Source organism: Sphaerodactylus townsendi, linkage group LG06 (genome assembly GCF_021028975.2).
Source record: "Sphaerodactylus townsendi isolate TG3544 linkage group LG06, MPM_Stown_v2.3, whole genome shotgun sequence".
Lineage (NCBI taxonomy): Eukaryota > Metazoa > Chordata > Lepidosauria > Squamata > Sphaerodactylidae > Sphaerodactylus > Sphaerodactylus townsendi.
Genome location: NC_059430.1, coordinates 41,435,590 through 41,453,784, shown reverse-complemented (window position 1 = coordinate 41,453,784; position 18,195 = coordinate 41,435,590). Strand labels below are relative to the sequence as shown.

At 43.7% G+C, this 18,195-nt stretch overlaps 1 protein-coding gene across 1 annotated transcript; it reads left to right on the top strand.

Annotated features, from left to right (window-relative positions):
- Positions 1-2,019: 2,019 nt before the first annotated feature.
- PMM1 (phosphomannomutase 1) lies at positions 2,020-16,486 on the top strand. The gene is made up of 8 exons (XM_048499726.1): positions 2,020-2,483; positions 5,986-6,103; positions 8,277-8,353; positions 9,005-9,096; positions 10,493-10,592; positions 11,020-11,095; positions 12,161-12,276; positions 12,576-16,486. The coding sequence occupies exons 1-8, from the start codon at positions 2,127-2,129 to the stop codon at positions 12,696-12,698; spliced, it is 1,059 nt and encodes a 352-aa protein (XP_048355683.1). The 5' UTR covers positions 2,020-2,126; the 3' UTR covers positions 12,699-16,486.
- The last annotated feature ends 1,709 nt before the right edge of the window (positions 16,487-18,195 follow it).

The following is an 18,195-nucleotide window of genomic DNA, read 5'->3' as shown; positions in this document are numbered from 1 at the left end:
AATTGTGGGAACTTGGACTCTGTTAGGATTAACAAATACTCTGATGATGTTAATTCATATGCAGTGTTTTCATTGCATATTACAAAGCTTCATATTTGTACATTGTACAAAAACCAAACTATTATTTTCACCTGAAACTTAGAAACTACTTTTGTTTTTGAATTTCTGCCGAAATGGATCCATTAAAAATAAACCATCTTAAGCTATGCTATGGAATGCAGCATAATAACCCTAAATGTCATTTAACTGTACTATTTGGATTTTACAGTTGATTTCTCCAATGCAAACAGAAATCCCTGATGAAACAACTCAAAACACAAACTAATTATCCTCAGGAAAAGAGAGATCAGGCAGTTTCCATGCTGCTTTAATGATAGAGGTTTAAACCCCTTTTCACCCTCACCACTACACACATTGTCCTTGCCTGAGGCTAGCCTACACCAATCTCTCAGTTGATTTTATCCATGCCCTGTTATCTGGTAATTGGCATATAAACGCACCTTTCAAATTCTGTCTTCTCTTGCACATCAGAAAACAATAGGCATGATCTGCAGGAGGGCAACAGGAAATAAAACCCATTCTCGTCCACTCTATATAAGCCCAGGCCTTTGCATAACTGGAAAATGGTGTTTGTCTTTCTTTCTCCTAGGTTACTGAGGAGCAGAGGGACCCTGATTTTCTCATTAAGCTGCTGTACTAGGTTCATTATTAGATGCATGCAGAATCACCAGGGAGGGTTTGGTGGTTGTCTGCCAGACTACAGCTTCCTTAAGGAGTAATAACAGACATCCATTGTCATAACGTTAACTTTAAGGGCTGGCTGGGCCAAAGATTATTAAAGGCAAGACCACAGGTTCTTACTTCTTTTTTTCCATAATAAAAGTGGGTGTCTCTAGTTGTGTATTCTTCAGGCAAATAGCAAGACAGTCATCCTGTCCTTGTAGGTCTTCCCTGCCCACTGGTAGGGTGTGTGTGTGTGTTAAGGTTGACAGATCCAAGTTGGGGAACTTCTTCCTGCAGTATTGTGTCCCTTTCTTCACCACAACTTAAGGTCCTCCCAGTAATTTCTCACACACACACACCTTCTGTTGCCTTCAATGCACCTTAGTGTAGCTAAGTTTGCTGTTTTGAGAAAGATACCTTTGCGAGCACAATGCCTGAACTTGTGACAAACTTGTGGAACTTGTGACAAATGTATCTTTCTGTATGTATGTATCAAACTGTAGCCACACTAAGGTGCATTGAAGGCAACAGAAGATGGGGGAAAATAACTGGGAAGATCTTCAGTTGTGGTGAAGAAAGGGACACATCACCCTCCAGGCTTGTCCCAGCATTCAGAACAAAGACTGATGCTAATGTGTTCTGCAGTTCTCAAACTATGCTGACAAAGGCAGTTGAGCTTTGACTCTGGAAATTTTGCTGGCCATTAAGGTGCAACTGGACTGGAATCTTGCTCTTCTACCCCAACTGATACATCCACCTCATGGTCCCCTCCAGTTGGGACCCAACATATTCTACCCACTTTTTAAAACATATATTTAATTTCTACCACCTACTCCAGCCAGAGAGAAATAAATACAAGCATAGTTTAAATGGTACAATAAACAATTAACATGACTCAGACTAATCCATAAACAGTTAAAATATAAATATACAGAAATTTAACACTTTATCATACTCTGTTCTGTTCTCATAAGTGGACAGATTCTGTAATGCCAACGTCATCGATGACAGCTCATCCACCCTCTGGGGTCAGCTTACTCAATAGCAAAAAAGGGAGGGGGAAAATAAGAGGAAAGAAGAGAACCAAAAGGGAGGGAGGGAGAAGACTGGGGTGGGGTAAAGGAAGAGAAAGCACAGAAGGAGGAGGGCGAAGGAGGGGGATTCCATGTAAGTGAGAGATAGCCAGCGAGTTCCCACTTCTGCAGAACTCTCGTCACAACGTCCCCTCTCCTCCTGCCTGTTTTTTCCTTATTTTTTGTTTCCAAGGTCCAGCCTGACCAAGAATTCTGCGGAACTCTACAGCCTGCGCAATTAGTGATCTTCTTATTCTGGTTAGGTCTGGCTTTCGATTGTTCTCCTTTGATGGGTTATGCAAGCGGGTCTTGGCCTCCCCTTCCAGGCGAATGGGTTTTCCCGGGACAGGAAGTGAAGCCCCGCACCGAGCACCGAGCAAACCTGGCCATTCCCAGGAGCCGCTACTGCCGCCGCCGCCGCCGCTGCTCCTTAAGGGTCACCGCCAGGCGTGTACGTGTTGCCAGTCGGCTTCCCATGAGTCACGTGCGAGGCCCTTCGCGCCGCGATTGGCGGGCCTGTGGCCGACGCCTCCGTTCTGTCCTGCCGCCCGCCGCCTGGTCTTGGCGGCCGCAGAGGAGGAGGAGGAGGAGGAGGAGGAGGAAGGGGCTGCCATGGCTGAGCAGCGCAGCAGGGAGCGGATCCTCTGCCTCTTCGATGTGGACGGGACCCTCACCCCGCCTCGCCAGGTACAGCCTCTCCTCCGTGCCCTTCTGCCCCGACCCGGGCTGCTGCAATTGCAGCGGCGCCCTTGCGGGAATGAATGCGGGAATGAATGGAGCCCGGCGGGTTCCCTGCCCTTCCGCCTCGCCCGGCACCGGGACCGCACTCGGAAGCTCAGCCAACAGAGCTCCGATCCCAGTCTGGCCGGCCGCATCTTGTGGCAGTCAGTTCCGTAGGTGAGCGTCGGTGGCCCTCCGGGGCTCTGACGCGGGCGCTGGTGCTTGAGAGGAGTTCGTGCAGGGTGAGGAGGTCGAGGAAGGAGCGGCGCGCTCGGGCGGGCGGGGAGGCTTCGGCCATTGCGCGGCAGTGGCTTGTCGGATCTGCCCAAGGTCAGTCCCGGACCCGGGTGAATAGCTGGTCTCCCAAACTGGCCAGATTCTGGGAAGTCGACAAGCCGTAGAGAATGGGGAAGTCGTCTCTTCTCCCTCTCTGGCACTTGACACTCAGGGAAGTTCCGCTACCTTTCACAGCCCATGGTTTTAGCCATTTCTCCGTGAGTTTGGGTGAAAAGAAGACTGCTAATGGCTGCAGCATCTTGTGGCAGTCAGTTCCATAGGTGAACTATGAACTAATTATGTTGGGTCTGCCCTGAACCTACTGCCAGTTACCTTCGGTAAAACTGTTTCAACGTTGAGAGGGAGGTATGTGTGTTTGGTCTTTCCACACTAGCTGGTGGTGGAAAGTGCTGTCAAACAACCACAATTGATTTATAGTGACCCTGTAGAGTTTTCAAGGCAAAGTTTTAAATAGAGGAGTTTAAGCACCCCAAGATATGACAAGATTGTGTTACCCTGGCCTACGCTATGGCCCTGGGCCATCCGGGTCAGGGCTTCTACACCATCTGACTCTATTATGTATCCTTGATGATGCAGGGCTTGCAGGAACTATTCAAATAAGATGACTTCCCAATTTCAGCCTAAGGCAGTGCCATCCAGGAACCAGTTTATACCACTTATGCTGATGGCATAAAATGGCCCTCCATTTCCATCACTTCTTCCTCCTCCCCAAACTGCAGGTGGCTGGGACATCAATCTGCCTAGTAACCAAATTAGGCTGGAAGGCACTTTGCTCTGACCAAGTGGCCCTTCCATCAGCCTGAATTGTTCCCATTCCTTGGAAGCTACATACAGAAAAGTAAACTACCAAAGGTAGTAAATATAAGGATATATAAAGAAATAATGTATTTAACTCTATGAACCCTATCATTTTTGGGGGGGAGCGGGGAGAGAGACATATAAACAGTTTCAGCAATGTGTTATCCTACCCAAGTGGAACAAGACATGGATCCCTGTCCTATAAAACCAGTAGTTTTCAAACTTTTTACCCCCAGAGAAACCTTGTCAGCCATGTAAAACAGGAGTCTAGTGGCATTTTAAGGACTAACAAAATTGACTCCAGCAGAAACTTTTGTAAGCCCTTAATAAGCTTCCAAATAAATCTAAAGGTGTATACAAAGATATAAGACCCAGCGCTTTTTTTTCATTTACAGGGCAAGCTCTGCTTTCCCTATCTTTGCTCCACTAATTAGGGACATAAATCCACGGCTGATTTTCATCTCATTCCCTGCACCTAGCATCTAAGTAAACATTTTTTCAGAGCTTGTATCTGATGGCCTGCTTAAGTTCATTTTGGGAGAACTGACATTAATATCTAAGTCGCATATTACAAAAACCACGTGTCCACCAGAGGTCCTGTTGCTATAGAAGTGCTTGGAACTTAATTCCCAGGCATGCTCAGTTCCAACTGGAACTGTAAGGAGACAAGTTTTAAGCCTTCTTCTCTGCGCTGCTGTCCCAGCCCCTGGTGACTTCCAGGTAAACAAAATATAATCATAAAAATGCAGCAGCACAAAACCCACAGTCATTGCCAGAAATGATAGTCAGAAACTTGTGAACTCAGACAAATAAGACATTAGCCACTAACTACAGAATCAGAAACCAACCAAAAGAATATAGCAGATCAGTCAAAACGTGGCTGAAATAATGTACCTTTGCGTTATTTTTGAAATTTGTCCAGGGGAGGCACTCTTTGCCCTTCTCTGGGATATTAGTCTGTAGAATGGGTTCTACCACTGAAAAGGCAGAAGATCTTATGGAGGTTAAATTTGCCTCCTGAAAATAAAGTATCTTTACAAGAATACACTGTGCTGACCTACACTTTCTCTGTAGGTCCGACTGGGACTGGTGGAGCAGCAGTGGCGTAGGAGGTTAAGAGCTCATGTATCTAATCTGGAGGAACCGGGTTTGATTCTCCGCTCTGCTGCCTGAGCTGTGGAGGCTTATCTGGGGAATTCAGATTAGCCTGTACACTCCCACACATGCCAGCTGGGTGACTTTGGGCGAGTCACAGCTTCTCGGAGCTCTCTCAACCCCACCTACCTCACAGGGTGTTTGTTGTGAGGGGGGAAGGGCAAGGAGATTGTCAGCCCCTTTGAATCTCCTGCAGGAGAGAAAGGGGGGATATAAATCCAAACTCTTCTTCTTCTTCTTCTTCAAATGTGTGAGTTCTTGAAATGTACTCAGAAGCATGTAGACATTCAGTTCAACTATTATAAAACTGATGCAGCATGCAAATACTGTCCAGGAACAGTCCAAAGTGTATCAATATGGCAGAATAGCTGCTATCCCTTTGTAACCAGTGCTATTATAGCTGCTCCCATCCCATAATCACACTGAAATCAAGGTTGAAAAAGGCTACTGTGCCTCTCCTGCTATCCCTCTCTAGTCCATTTCCCAGGCTCTCCCCCACCCTCCCCGCAAATTGGGCTTACTTACAATATTGGAGCCTGTGGGCAGTAGGACTTTGGGGGATTACAGTGTAAGGAAAGGCAGCTGGAGGGGGTCAGATTCAGTACTCACTTGGCAATCAATCATATCTATGGTGATTTAAATCATATCCACAGAGATATGATTGGGGCAAGTCCTTATTTGAAGAGGTGGGTTTGTTACTGTTACAGAAGGGTGAGCTGTCATCCATGTCTTGACAACTTGGCCTTAGGCTTGGGCTTAGAAGAGACTCTCTGCCCAGTGTCTTTCCCTTGATATCCCTTCTCAAGTGCTTTTTTCAAGCTGAGTTTACTGATAGTATCAGAACAAAGGGTGAGGAATCACTGAATCATTTGCATTTTGTTAATCGTTTAGCCTTATAGGCTTTTCCTGGTACTGTTGTACCTCTATTGATCTAACCCAGGGGTCTGCAAACTGTGTCTCTCTATATGTTCATGGACTACAATTCCCATCAGCCCCTGCCACCATGGCCAAGTAGCAGGACTGATGGGAACTGTAGTCCATGAACATCTGGAGAGACACAGTTTGCAGACCCCTGATCTAACCATACAAACTTCCTAGTGAATTTGTTAATCTTCACGGAAACACTTGATTTTTGAGGGAGGGGTCAAATTTCTTGATAACTTTTACTTTACAGTGATCATTTCTAAATAGTTTAGTGTTTTTCAACTTTTTCCCTCAGAAAATTGAGCCAGAAGTAGCCGAGTTTCTGGAAGAGCTGCGTAAGAGAGTGATGATTGGTGTAGTGGGGGGCTCCGACTACGCCAAGATAGCTGAGCAGCTTGGAGAAGGGGATGAAGGTGAGAAACACATCTAAATTTCTGTTCTCTTGACCCAGTGGCTACTAATCTTGATGGCTACCAATCTTGATCCTCCTTGATCTGAGATTGCAAATGCCTTAGCAGTCCAGGTGCTCGGGAGCAGCAGCAGCAGCAGGCCATTGCTTTCACATCCTGCATGTGAGCTCCCAAAGGCACCTGGTGGGCCACTGCGAGTAGCAGAGTACTGGACTAGATGGACTCTGGTCTGATCCAGCAGACTCTTATGTTCTTAGTTGTTTGCTGGATGCAATCAGTTGCATTTGTTGCAGAATAAAAATCATAGAAAACATGCTGGTGAGCTGTAGGACCAGCTCAGACATGCAGAGACTGTGAGGAAATCATATGATTCAGTGCTCCACCGTTCAGTGTTCTTTCTCCACAGATGGTTCGTGTGTCAGTAAGAGGGCTTTTAACTTAACCTTTGCCCTGATGTCTCATGTTCTAGGAATTATTTTTAATGTGCAGATAATATATGATCTCTGCCTGCAGTCTGAAGTAGTACAATCCAGAATAGGGCTCTACCAGATACTATTTCTCCATCTTGGATCTTAAGACAGGTTTATATGTTTCCCTGCCATTGTAATATCATTGCAGACCCAGTAAGCCCAAATGGATATGCAAATTTTTTCATTGTTTCCATGTCCTCATTGTCTTTCCCGGTGGCCTTGGAAAGTGAGAAAGTAGACCTTACTCTAGCCTCTGACAGCATACTGTTTCCTTCCAGAATGCTGGTGCAGAAACTCATGAGGAGGACAGATACCTGCCTATTTAGTTTGAGTTCTCAAAGAGAGAAATAGATGCTAAGGAGAGTCCACCGCTCCCTGTCAGAATAGAAGCTTTGCATGCACAAGATCCTAAGTTTAGTCCTCAGCATTTCCAGTTAAATGGATCTTAGGTTGCTTGAGACCCTGGAGATTACCAGGCAAGGTTAGACTACCATGGGCTAGATGGAACAACTCACTCACAGTGAGTTCACATTTTTTCTCCTGGCTCCTATTTCTGTGGAGGAAGAACGAACAAAAAAGGAATCGTAAAGGTAGGTGTTCGGGCAAGAACACTGAGGGCCATAAGAACTAATATGAACTCAGACCACAAGGCATATCAGTAAACAAAAAAAAGGGGGGATTGGATCTTGCAAACCATCAGCAGAAGGTCTCAGATCTTTCTCACATTCTGATGGTCTCAGATCTTTCCCACATTCTCCCCCCACCCCCAGTGGTTTCTGACTCCAAGAAATTTTATTCCTATAGTTAAGGGATCTGCAAGGTCTGCAATCCATACAGGTTGGAAGGTGACAAAATTGCCCTTTTTGTCTTACCTGTTAGTATCCAGTAGAAGCAACAGAAGAATGCAATGTTACCCATCCACACCTGTTTGGCTATTAGACCACATGGGCCCCACAGCCTCCTCATTAGACACCTGCATGCACTTGCAGGAATAAAGCTGAAGGGTAACTCTGTGCCCCTAAAATCTACTCAATCTGCTGTTTTTAAAGTGTTCTGTAACCTTCGTTCTGAAGGAGAGATGCTACCTGATGGGAAGGATCTCACAATTCAAGGCATCATTAAATGAATTGCTAATTCATTGTTCGTCTGTTTGTTGTAGTTAGAAGAAGCTACATAATCATTAACTGTGATACTGAGATGTCCATGGTTGGGGGGAAGGAGAGAGAAAGCAAGCATATGGAAGAGAAGTGTGATCAGGTATAGTTCAGATCTTACACTACCTCTTCCTCATGACTCTGAGTTGTGTGTAACATGACTCTACTTATTCATGAGAATTGGAGTCTGCATAAAACTTCTGAAGATAAAAGTGTCCAAGGAAATCCATAGCAGTTCTCAAATGATGGGGGAAAGATAAGGGAGACCTTAATTAAGCAAATCCATGCCCCCACCTCATTCATTTACTAAAAGCAATAGCTAAAGAGGCTATTATAAAGGGGGGGGCGCACGTTGTGCTTCTCTGGCCTGGTGTAATTCGAGCACTGAGCCACAGAGATCACAGAATTCAACCTCCCGGTATACACTTTTTGGTCCGTGGTTGTCTGACTGACAAAAAGAGTTACATGAAACTTTTTTTCTGATGTTCATCTCTTTTCCCTCACTTTCCCCTCTAAACATGTTCTCTGTTCCGCCAAATTCCTTCCTCACAGTCATCAACAAGTTTGATTACGTCTTTGCGGAAAATGGCACTGTGCAATACAAGAATGGACAACTAGTCTCCAAGCAGGTAGGCATAGCTACTTTGAGTTTTGCCACCAACACTGAAAATTCCCTCCATCTCTCTCTTCCCCTACTCCTAATCTCTCCACAGAGAAGATGCTTTCTCAGCATTCCCTTAATGGGCTCCAGTGAGTCATCTAATAGGTTAACGTAAAACAAAGGCTCCTGTCTTCTTGTTGACATTGGGGGGTTGCATGTGGCAAAGCTGAACCAACCCCCTCCCCTGGCAAAAAACATACCTTATCAGTTCAGCTCTGCACTGTTGCTGCCTCCAAACTCCACATGGGCTTGGGGGTGGCAGGCAGCAAAGAGTTGAATGCTGGGCTCAACTGAGCCAAGGCCATTGTTCAGCTCTGAACTACTTGCGGCTTCAAAACCCATGTAGAGTTCAGAGGCAGCTGGAATTTTTCAAGTTTGAGTTTAATAGCCACCCCAAAAAATTGAATTCCCCAAAAAGTTTAGTATAGGGATTTGATTTTTTGAGGTTCTTTGAAAATTTCCAGGAGTATTAAACCCAAACCTGAAGAATTATCCCCCCCTCGCAAAAAATTGGTGCACACCACTTGCTGCCATCATAACAGACTAGATGGATTGGGTAAACAAGCCCATCTAGGAATTGTATTTCATTGTTTTAGTGTGACTGACCTTTGACCCACAGGCTATTCAGGACCACCTCGGAGAGGAACTTCTACAAGAACTGATCAACTTCTGTCTCAACTACATAGCACTACTAAAGTTACCCAAGAAACGGTAATGATCCTGCCTTATGCTTCTGCATGCACAAACTGCATTTAATGTCTAGCTAATCTGAGTATTTAGAATCAAAAAGCAGGCAGTTGGAAGGGTTCCAGAAGGTTGTCTAGCCCAACTGCCAGCTGGAAGATAAGGAGAAGGAAACCTGTCTTTAAACAATATGGAGTGGTCATCCAATCTTTTGATAAAAACCTGTAAGGAAGGCAGTTGCACAAATATGTAGCCACTGTATTTCATTTTAAGGCCAGGAGAAAAAGAAGTCAACCAGAAAAGTACAGGGAGCCTCAAAAGTAGAGCTAAAAATTATAACATCTATTTTTAAGAATGATATGTATTATATGGTATACACAAAAAGTGTCTGTATACCATATAATAAATATGAAGTAAAATACGAAGAAATTATTTAATCTTTATTGCTGTAGTTTAATTCATTGCCCTGACCTCAGAGGACAGAGGAAGAACTGATGTGGTTCCTTCTGTTTCCCACCAGATCACTCCCAATATTTGAAATTAGCATATTTCCTGAACAACCTGAGTTTCATCAGTCTTTTGTCACATGATTTCCGTACATATTTAAGTAGCGAATAAGTGTTGCTAATTGAATGAGAACAGTCCTGTGTGTGGAGCTGTTTTAAGTAGATGAGGATAAGGAAGTGGGTAAGAGCAAGAAAGTAGAGGAAAATGTGGCACAGAACCACAGACGGGCCACTGGGTTGCCTAGTGGTCACAGTTTTAATAGTCATACTGATGAAGAGTGCACTTAATAATCTTGTGATACAAATTTTCAGTGCCTGTAATACCTGAGGGTTTTTTTACTAGTTGGTCACTCTTACCTTGGAAATTCTTACCCTGTTCATAATTCATGACAAAACACTGCCTTGGATCCTACCTAAAATTTGGATGGAAGGCTGCATGGAGTGTGACTTCCCTGCCTTATGTTGTTGCCCATAATTCCTGCTGATATATTGCTCCTGCAGTGAGAGCTCCCACAGTAATAACTTGGAAGGGAGAAAATCAGAAAAAAACCCTCTTCTATTCACAGAACTTTTAGGCAGGATCCAAGCCGAACTGATATCCTATGTTGGTAACTGCCTGGTTAGCAATCATCAGGCACTAGCATAAACTCTCTTCTTCTGCTTCTTCATCCTATGTTCCCAATCTAAATGGGGCCCACATGTTCCTAGAAATGAAATTCATAGCATGGAACTAGCAACACACATCTGGGAAGGACCAGAGAAAAGTATATATATTTAGTTATCTTGTGTTGTATCATCGCTGGGAAGGTTCTGCTTGATTTGTATTGAAGAAACCACAAGTGCATAGCATATCTGTCATGCCTTGCAGCCACATATTCAAGTATCCCCTTCTTTCCTTTTCTCTAAAACATGCAAAGAGGGACCTTCATAGAATTCCGCAATGGAATGCTGAACATCTCTCCCGTTGGTCGAAGCTGCACTATGGAGGAGCGAATAGAGTTTTCAGAGCTGGACAAGGTAAATAATGCTCATTAGTCCTAAAATGGACAGGTGGTGTCCTTTAAGTCAGTTTAGCATGGTACACAGAAGCATATAAATCCTAGGATTTTCATATGCAAGTTTTTAGCATTGTGTGGTTCATGTGAAAGTCAAATGAAGACAACTTGCATAACTTATAAAGGCCTTCTTATATCTTGCATGGGCCTATTTCAGCAGATATCCTGTTCTTTTTTTCTCTTTTTTTTGGCAATGTTTTGATGTAGTATTACTAGGCATCTTTGTGAAAGGTGAACTCAAAGCAGGAAGATTAATCTGATATTCTCTTTCAAAATTTTCAAGGTATATATACTGAACATGGGAAAAGGTAGATTCTGACAGGGCTCAAGTTAAAGTAAACTTTTATTGCTCCTGTTTTTTTCTTCCCCTGACTTGCTTTCCTTTGCAGAAAGAGAGGATCCGAGAGAAGTTTGTAGCTGCCCTGCAGAGGGAGTTTGCCGACAAGGGTCTGCGGTTTTCCAGAGGTGAGCATGGACCTGCTCATAGCTTGGTGCATTTTTTTCTTTGGGATTTTGGAACAGCAAACTGTCAAGTGCTGTTTCCTCTTCAAAGGCAGATGAGTGTTTTGCTTGGTGGATTGAAAAGAGGTTTCACTGTGATGGTCCCTTTCAGTGTTAAATCTATTTTTCATTGTATTCTTCTTCTCTAAACACATTTGCTCAGATACAAATCTCATTAAAATCAGTGAAACTTTCTTCTGTGAAAATATTCTTAGGGATTGCTCTTTCATCAGAAGATCTCTGCCTCTTGCAAATAATGACTAAAATAAGAACATGGTTTACTCTATGGCTAAATTTTTTTTGTGTGAGCCCACAATCGTGTGGGCTGCTGCATAGTAGCAGCAACACATGGTATTAGGTTCAGCAGCAACAAGAGGGTTCACCTTCCTTCCTTGTGGGCAGGTAACTCCACTGTAGGTGCTGCAACAACAACTGCAGGGCTGAAAATAACATGCATGTCTTCGTAGTACTTTCTCTTCTGGGAGTTGAAAGCAACCACCAGCATGCCAGAAGAATTTATCTAGAATATAGGTGCACTGTTGCAAAAAGGGCCTACTGTCTGACAAACAGCAGCAATCTTTGCTCTTCTTAGTAATCAGTCCAGTTACCAGAAGGACGTTCTGGAATGCCTGCATTTTACATCTATTGTTGCATTCAATAGAATCTCCTTTCCCTGTCCAATCGCACTTAAAGGACTGGAACACAATCAACTAGTAGTATTCCATTTAGTAGTTTTCCATTTCCTCGCATATACTTCTGGAAAGTTAACAGGACCCTGTTCAGTCGTGCTTACACAAGCCACTTGACTTCTGTTTGTGCCTTAAGGTAATTGGGGCCTTGCTGACGCCATTCTTCCCCATTGCCATGGAAACAGCATCTATTGAATTAATGTGTTGGAGAGTCAGGCAGACTCACTGTAATGGTGCATGACCATCTGTAGAGTGATGATTTATTCTGCTATGCCCCGGGTATTGAAGGGGTTGTATTGCTTACAGACCTTTGTCTTAAATTCTTCCTTTCCCCTGGCAGGTGGCATGATTAGTTTTGACGTCTTCCCAGAGGGCTGGGATAAGCGCTGTTGCCTCGATATCCTTGATGAGGAAAGATTTGATATCATACATTTTTTTGGGAATGAGACAAGTCCTGTAAGTATGCTGTATCCAGCTCTGCTCTTTGACAAAAGACCAGGCACTGTGTGGGACTGAGAAGGATAATAACCACTTTGTTCATTCTTATATAGGTTGGCCAGCTCTTCTGAGAGCACCCGTTACTATAAAAGACAGGTCTCTTCAACTGTTGCTATATTTTTGTATTTACATATAGGTTTTTTTTAAAACCTTTGTGTTTTTTTGGAGTAAAAATGGATGGTGTGACTTAGGCACATCTATTGACCTGGATGGTGTGACTTAGGCACTCTCTTATTATGTTCTTATGTTATCCTTAGGGTGGGAATGATTATGAAATCTATGACGATCCTCGGACAGTAGGACATAGTATCCAGTCTCCCCACGACACAGTCCGAAGGTGCCATGAGATCTTCTTTCCAGAGACAGTGAACGAATCTTGACTCACAGGCTTTCTGCTGCAATTCTTCATCACTCTAAGGAGACCTTCACTCACCTCCTGAAAGCACCTTCTGGATCTCTCCGTCTGTACTGAGCCCAAGGGTCAAAATGCACTTTGAAAACAGAGTGGCATGTTGAAGGATGATATTCCTGAATCATCAGTAGCACCACCTCTTAGTACTTGAGACTCGCAGAATCAGAATTTCTGCGCCCACCTATACCCCTCACCAAAAAACACAGGGTATAATTTTATTCTTAAAGGGATGCATGTGCTGTTCTTGCTAAGGCCTTTTGGGGGAAAGACAATCATCAGAGCCTAACCTCCCTCCCCCCCAAAAAACACATTCTTACAAACTAATAACTTTCTGAGATTAAGGTCTATAAGGATTCTTTAACTTAAAAAAAATAAAAGTAGCACTCCTTGAGTTTTCCAAGTTCAGGACTTACAATCATCGAATCATAGAGTTAGAAGAGACCAGAAGGACTATCCAGTCGAACCCCCTGCCATGCAGGGAATGCACAATCAAAGCACTCCCGACAGCTGGCCATCCACCTCAAAGGTTTTTAAAAACCTGTTGCATATTTTCATAGTGCTGAAGAGTCAAGATAGTCAGTTAATGGTTCTAAAACTGGTTTTAAACAAATAGTTATGTTAAATAATGCATATGATAAAGGAGGGCGTGACTTTTAAAGGTAAATAATGGCCCTGATCCAGCTCTAGTTGTGCTCAAGAAATTTATTCATGACCAGTTGGGTCAGAACAAGGATGCGATGAGTACTTGCACATCCTATCAAAAACAACAGGATGTCCTCAAGGACATCCTTGCTAGGACAGAGATCCGATTTATGCCTGTGGTACCCAATCTAGCACACGATGCATTTGAAGAACCCTGCTTCTCCACATCGATCTCTCTTGCTGAACTGGAAAGAATGGAAAATCAGATATTTTAGCTGCTTTAATTGAATCAAGTCTCAACTAATCTCAACTAACACCCTTTGAGATGTCACAGCCTTAGGCTGTAATAGAAAAGAATAGGAAATGTAAGAACTTGTAAAAAATCATTTGAGTTACATGTTTGTTACCACAATTAAAAAGGTACTGGTGTTAAAGGTAGTCCAGGGACAGAACCATATGCAAACTAAATTATAGACTTGTTAACATATTAGTGACTCCAAATGAACTAAATGAGATTAATTTATGGTAAATGTTTACAATTTGAAACCTCTTGTGCTTGCCTCACCATTCATTCGACATGATTAATGTAGACAAAATTTGTTTTCTATTTTCTAATGCAAGGGCAAGTCGCACACTGTCACTTATTCCACACCAGGCTTTCTTTATTAATTATAAAGCAATTGAAAAAATCAGCTGTTCTAACACAGAAAGATGGTTTTAAAGAGAAATTATGACAAGAATGATAGTTAAGTGTGAAAGTTGCATCCTCTGTGTTGCCTCTCCCTAGATACTGTCCACATAGGATTATATACATTCCACACACTGTGTTGTAGAAACATTGTAGTCTTTGATATTTTGCGTTCACTTTTAGAAAATCTAGCATCTAGTCATCATACCTGCATTATTTTATTTATTTATTGCTGTCAAGTTGCAGCTTACTTCTGGCAACCGTGTAGGATTTTCAAGGCAAGACACTTTGGGTGGTGGGTTGCCATCATTTACCTCTGTATAGCAACTCACCAATCCTCCAAATACTAAGCAGGGTTGATGCGCAGAGGTGGAGCTTCCACGGGGCTGTCTGGGGACAAATGCCCTGGGCAGGCCCCCGTTCAGTCACGTGGGGGTAGAAAATCGCCCCACACACCCCTCCTCCTTCCCCCCTCAACCCAGCCCCACCAGGCTGTTCCTTCAGCTAGCTGAAGGAGTGGCCTGGCAGGGCCGCCGCAGGGTGCCCCTCGGCCCCGCCCCGCCAGGTTGCCCGAGATTGCTGCTGCCAATTAAGGTAAATGGGGCGGGGGGCGCTGGAGCAGGTGTTGCCCCAGGTGCCATTTTCCCTAGCTATGCCTCTGCTGACACGGCTTAGGTTCCACGACAAGGCTGAGCTAGTCAGTCAAGGCCATGCTGCATAGACAGTGTTAAAAAAAGAATTGCATGTTAGGACTTTAGTTCCCTTTGTATCTGTCTATCGCCTAGTCTCCATTACCTCCTCCATGTTTGGTCCTCTCTCATCATTCTCTCACACTACTACTTAAAAAATATACTGAAGTTCTTAATTCAAACAAATTATGTATTTACGATTGGTGTTGTGCACCAGGTTTGGTGCTTGGCTTGCAATGTGATGTAAGCTAACACATTCTTATGTAAATTATTCATTCCTAGCAGTATATTTCTGCAATTTCCTGGCTCTTTGAAATAGGTGCTGCTGTATATTCCATTGTACTGAGAACATTTTACATTCTTCATTGCAAGCAACTTTGGCAATCACCTAGAAACTGGGAATGTAGGCAATGTGATGGCTTCAAACTGTGGTTCTCAGAGTTACACAGTTCTAATATTAGTGATTATTGATCACTGTCACAGGACCTTACCACATATTTGCTGATTACTTCTGCAACATATCAAGTTTTCAGCATCAGCAATCTCCCTGTCAGCTCTCTGGCAGGCTTGAGAATCTTGGCATTGAAGGCAAGGAGCCCTGCATCATATCCAGGATGCTTTGAAAAGTATCCTAGTACTGAACCCCTCTTTTTCTTTCATCTAAAATATGTGGTTGTTGAAGACGTTCATTTTTATCATAAAACAGGCGCATCCCTTAGGGCTGCATGCAAAGTACAAATGAGTGCATGATGCTGTGGATGCTCAGAGCTCTTTTTCTTGATCTTTAATTGCTTTTGCTACTTCCCCTTCCCTGTCCCACAGCCAGAAGGAGAAGGAGACCACAGGAGCCTTTGTTGGCCCCACATCCTCCTGCTCCTTCTTGCTGGGACTAAGTACATCCCACTCCCAAATGCTAAAGATACAGCAGCCATTCTTAAGAAGCTAGCTGAATATGTCATTCCCCAAAGGGACAGGGAGAGGGCAGCAGCAGCCCCGGACTGCAAGCTGTGTCAGCAATGGATTTGCTCTGATGTGACAGCCAGGCACAAGATATACATTGCATTATGAAGAGCATGTCAGTAGGCTTTCTGTGGCAGCAAGTGTGCACTCATGCTGTTATATGAAAGCTTTAGGGAGAAGAACCACATCTGCAGCAATTATGCAGGGCACTTTTCTATGAAATGTACCATCATTGCCCTTTGCCATGATCCTCCAGCATGGAGAACACTTTGAGCTACTTTTAGGCACATGGCATGACTACATTCAGTAAGACACTGAATGCGTAATACAGCCTGGCACTTGCAGCCTGTAATGCTTACTTGGATGCCATAAATAAGTTAATATATACATGGAGGAATGGAGAAGGGGTAGATAGATGTTGTAATCTGTTGCATCAGTTACATGTGAATTCCTGGATGTCTGGCTTATTCAAAACATTGCTGTTTCTAACTTTTGAAGAGGGTGATTGAGTATTGGCAAGCCTCTTGTTGATCACCTTTGGAAGTATAAAGATGTCTGGATTTCTAAGGTGGGCATGTGTGTGAAAATTGGGTGTATATTGGTAAGCGCGTAACTTTTGCAGCATTTTTTATTCACAAGTGTATGCTATATGGTGGCAAGGTATTAAAATTAGACAACTGCATTTTTTAAAAAATCAAGCAATCTTTTGTGAGGCTTCTGTGATTGTAGATCAATGTTTGTGTCACTTGAACAGGAGTAAACACACAGCCAGAAACAGATAATGGTTTGTTTCATTATGTTCGCACTTCGGCATTGCAGAAGAGATCATGTACATGTTTTAACAATCTGCCTTGGAGCTAGATTGATACGCATATAGTACACTACATGAACTCCAAGATTTGGTTGAAAAGGTAAGCAAGCCTGGGTCTTGCCAGTTCCTGGGTGGGAGACCTGGGAATTTTATGTATAGCATCTTGAGTCTTATGAAGAAAGGGCAGGATGTAAATACATTTCTTATTAAATATATTAACCACCTTAGAATCCCACACTTGCATTAAGTGCTGCTGTCAATGCAATTTCTACCTGCCAAGACAGTGAACTGTCTCAAGCTCTAGTACCACATTTCCATCAGAGCAGGCACAGTCACCAAAAAATAATGCATCTTACATTACTTGACGTTCTTAAGTATTCATATGACAAACCTGCTTGGAAGCCCAGATGTCATATTAGTGTAGTGTTTAAGGAGGTACAGTTAGCTGCAGGCTGTGTTGAATGCACATGTGGTGGTAAACCTGAGTGTGCCACTGTGAAATAGTCCTGATTCAGAACATGCACAGCACTAGGCTGGTTGAGTAAGAAGCCTGTAAAGTGATGTGCTGGATTCAATTCACCCACTTCTCTTCGGATAAAAATCAAACCGTTCTTTCCCATGATTCAGTCCTAGTAAAATGGAAAGGGATGGGGGATGGGGTAGATATTTACTGATATATTTTGGGCAAGGAGCCATAATGCACAAAATCACTAAATTTTAAGAACCCAGTTAAAAAAAAATCACAAGTAGAAAAGTTGGGAATACATTGTCCCCAGGACAGTTTTACAATCAGAGTAGTTGAGTTGTGGAATCAGCTGCCTAGGGAAGGCAGTGAGCTCCTATACCTCACTGGCAGTTATCAAACAGTATCAAGCAATCCACAATTTGCACAAAATATGGCTTGCAGTCCAAAGACTGAGTAATCTAACCGTTTACTGATCTCATTAGTGGATTTTCAGATTAGCTTAGAGAAACTTGTTGATGATGTCCCTACTCGGCCTCTGCGATCAGCAGAGGCCAATTTGCTGGTGGTCCCCGGTCCCTCAATGATGCGGCTGGCCTCCACACGGGCCAGGACTTTCACAGCGCTGGCCCCGGCCTGGTGGAACACCCTCCCACCAACTGTCCGGGCCCTGCGGGACCTTGATGAGTTCGGCAGGGCCTGTAAGACTGTGTTGTTCCCCCGGGCCTTTGGAGTGTCCAGCCGCTGATATGGTGCCCCCCCCCCCCCCACTGCTCCTGCTTTGGCACTGGTACAACAGAGCTCCTCATATTGAGGGGCCTGCCGTCCCCCCCTTCTTGGGGTGGGTTTTTAAATTGAGCCTGGACGCCTCTTGTTTAATTTGCTAGTTGTTAGCCGCTGTTTTTATGTATTTTAAGATGTTTTATTGACGGAGCTTATGTTTGTATTTTACCGGATTTGCTCCTGCTTATTGTTTATATATTATGTTGTTCACCGCCCGGAGCCCTTTGGGGATCGGGCGGTATAGAAATTGAATTGACGACGACGACCACCACCACCACCACCACCACCACCACCACCGCAGGGTGTATCTATTCATGTGTATGGTGTAGGGGCATCATGGTAGATCTGGCTCACATTACTAAGTAAGTGATTATATTACTCAGTTTTTGGACTGTAAGCCATTTTGGGGCAAACTGTGGATTGTTGATA

What these genes read in the sequence shown, in the direction of transcription:
- PMM1 (XM_048499726.1), top strand. Translation starts at nt 2,127, where the DNA reads ATGGGTTTTCCCGGGACAGGAAGTGAAGCCCCGCACCGAGCACCGAGC. An exon ending in CTAAAGTTACCCAAGAAACG is followed by an intron (nt 9,097 to 10,492) that starts GTAATGATCCTG and finishes AAACATGCAAAG; the next exon opens with AGGGACCTTCATAGAATTCC. An exon ending in TTGGGAATGAGACAAGTCCT is followed by an intron (nt 12,277 to 12,575) that starts GTAAGTATGCTG and finishes TGTTATCCTTAG; the next exon opens with GGTGGGAATGATTATGAAAT.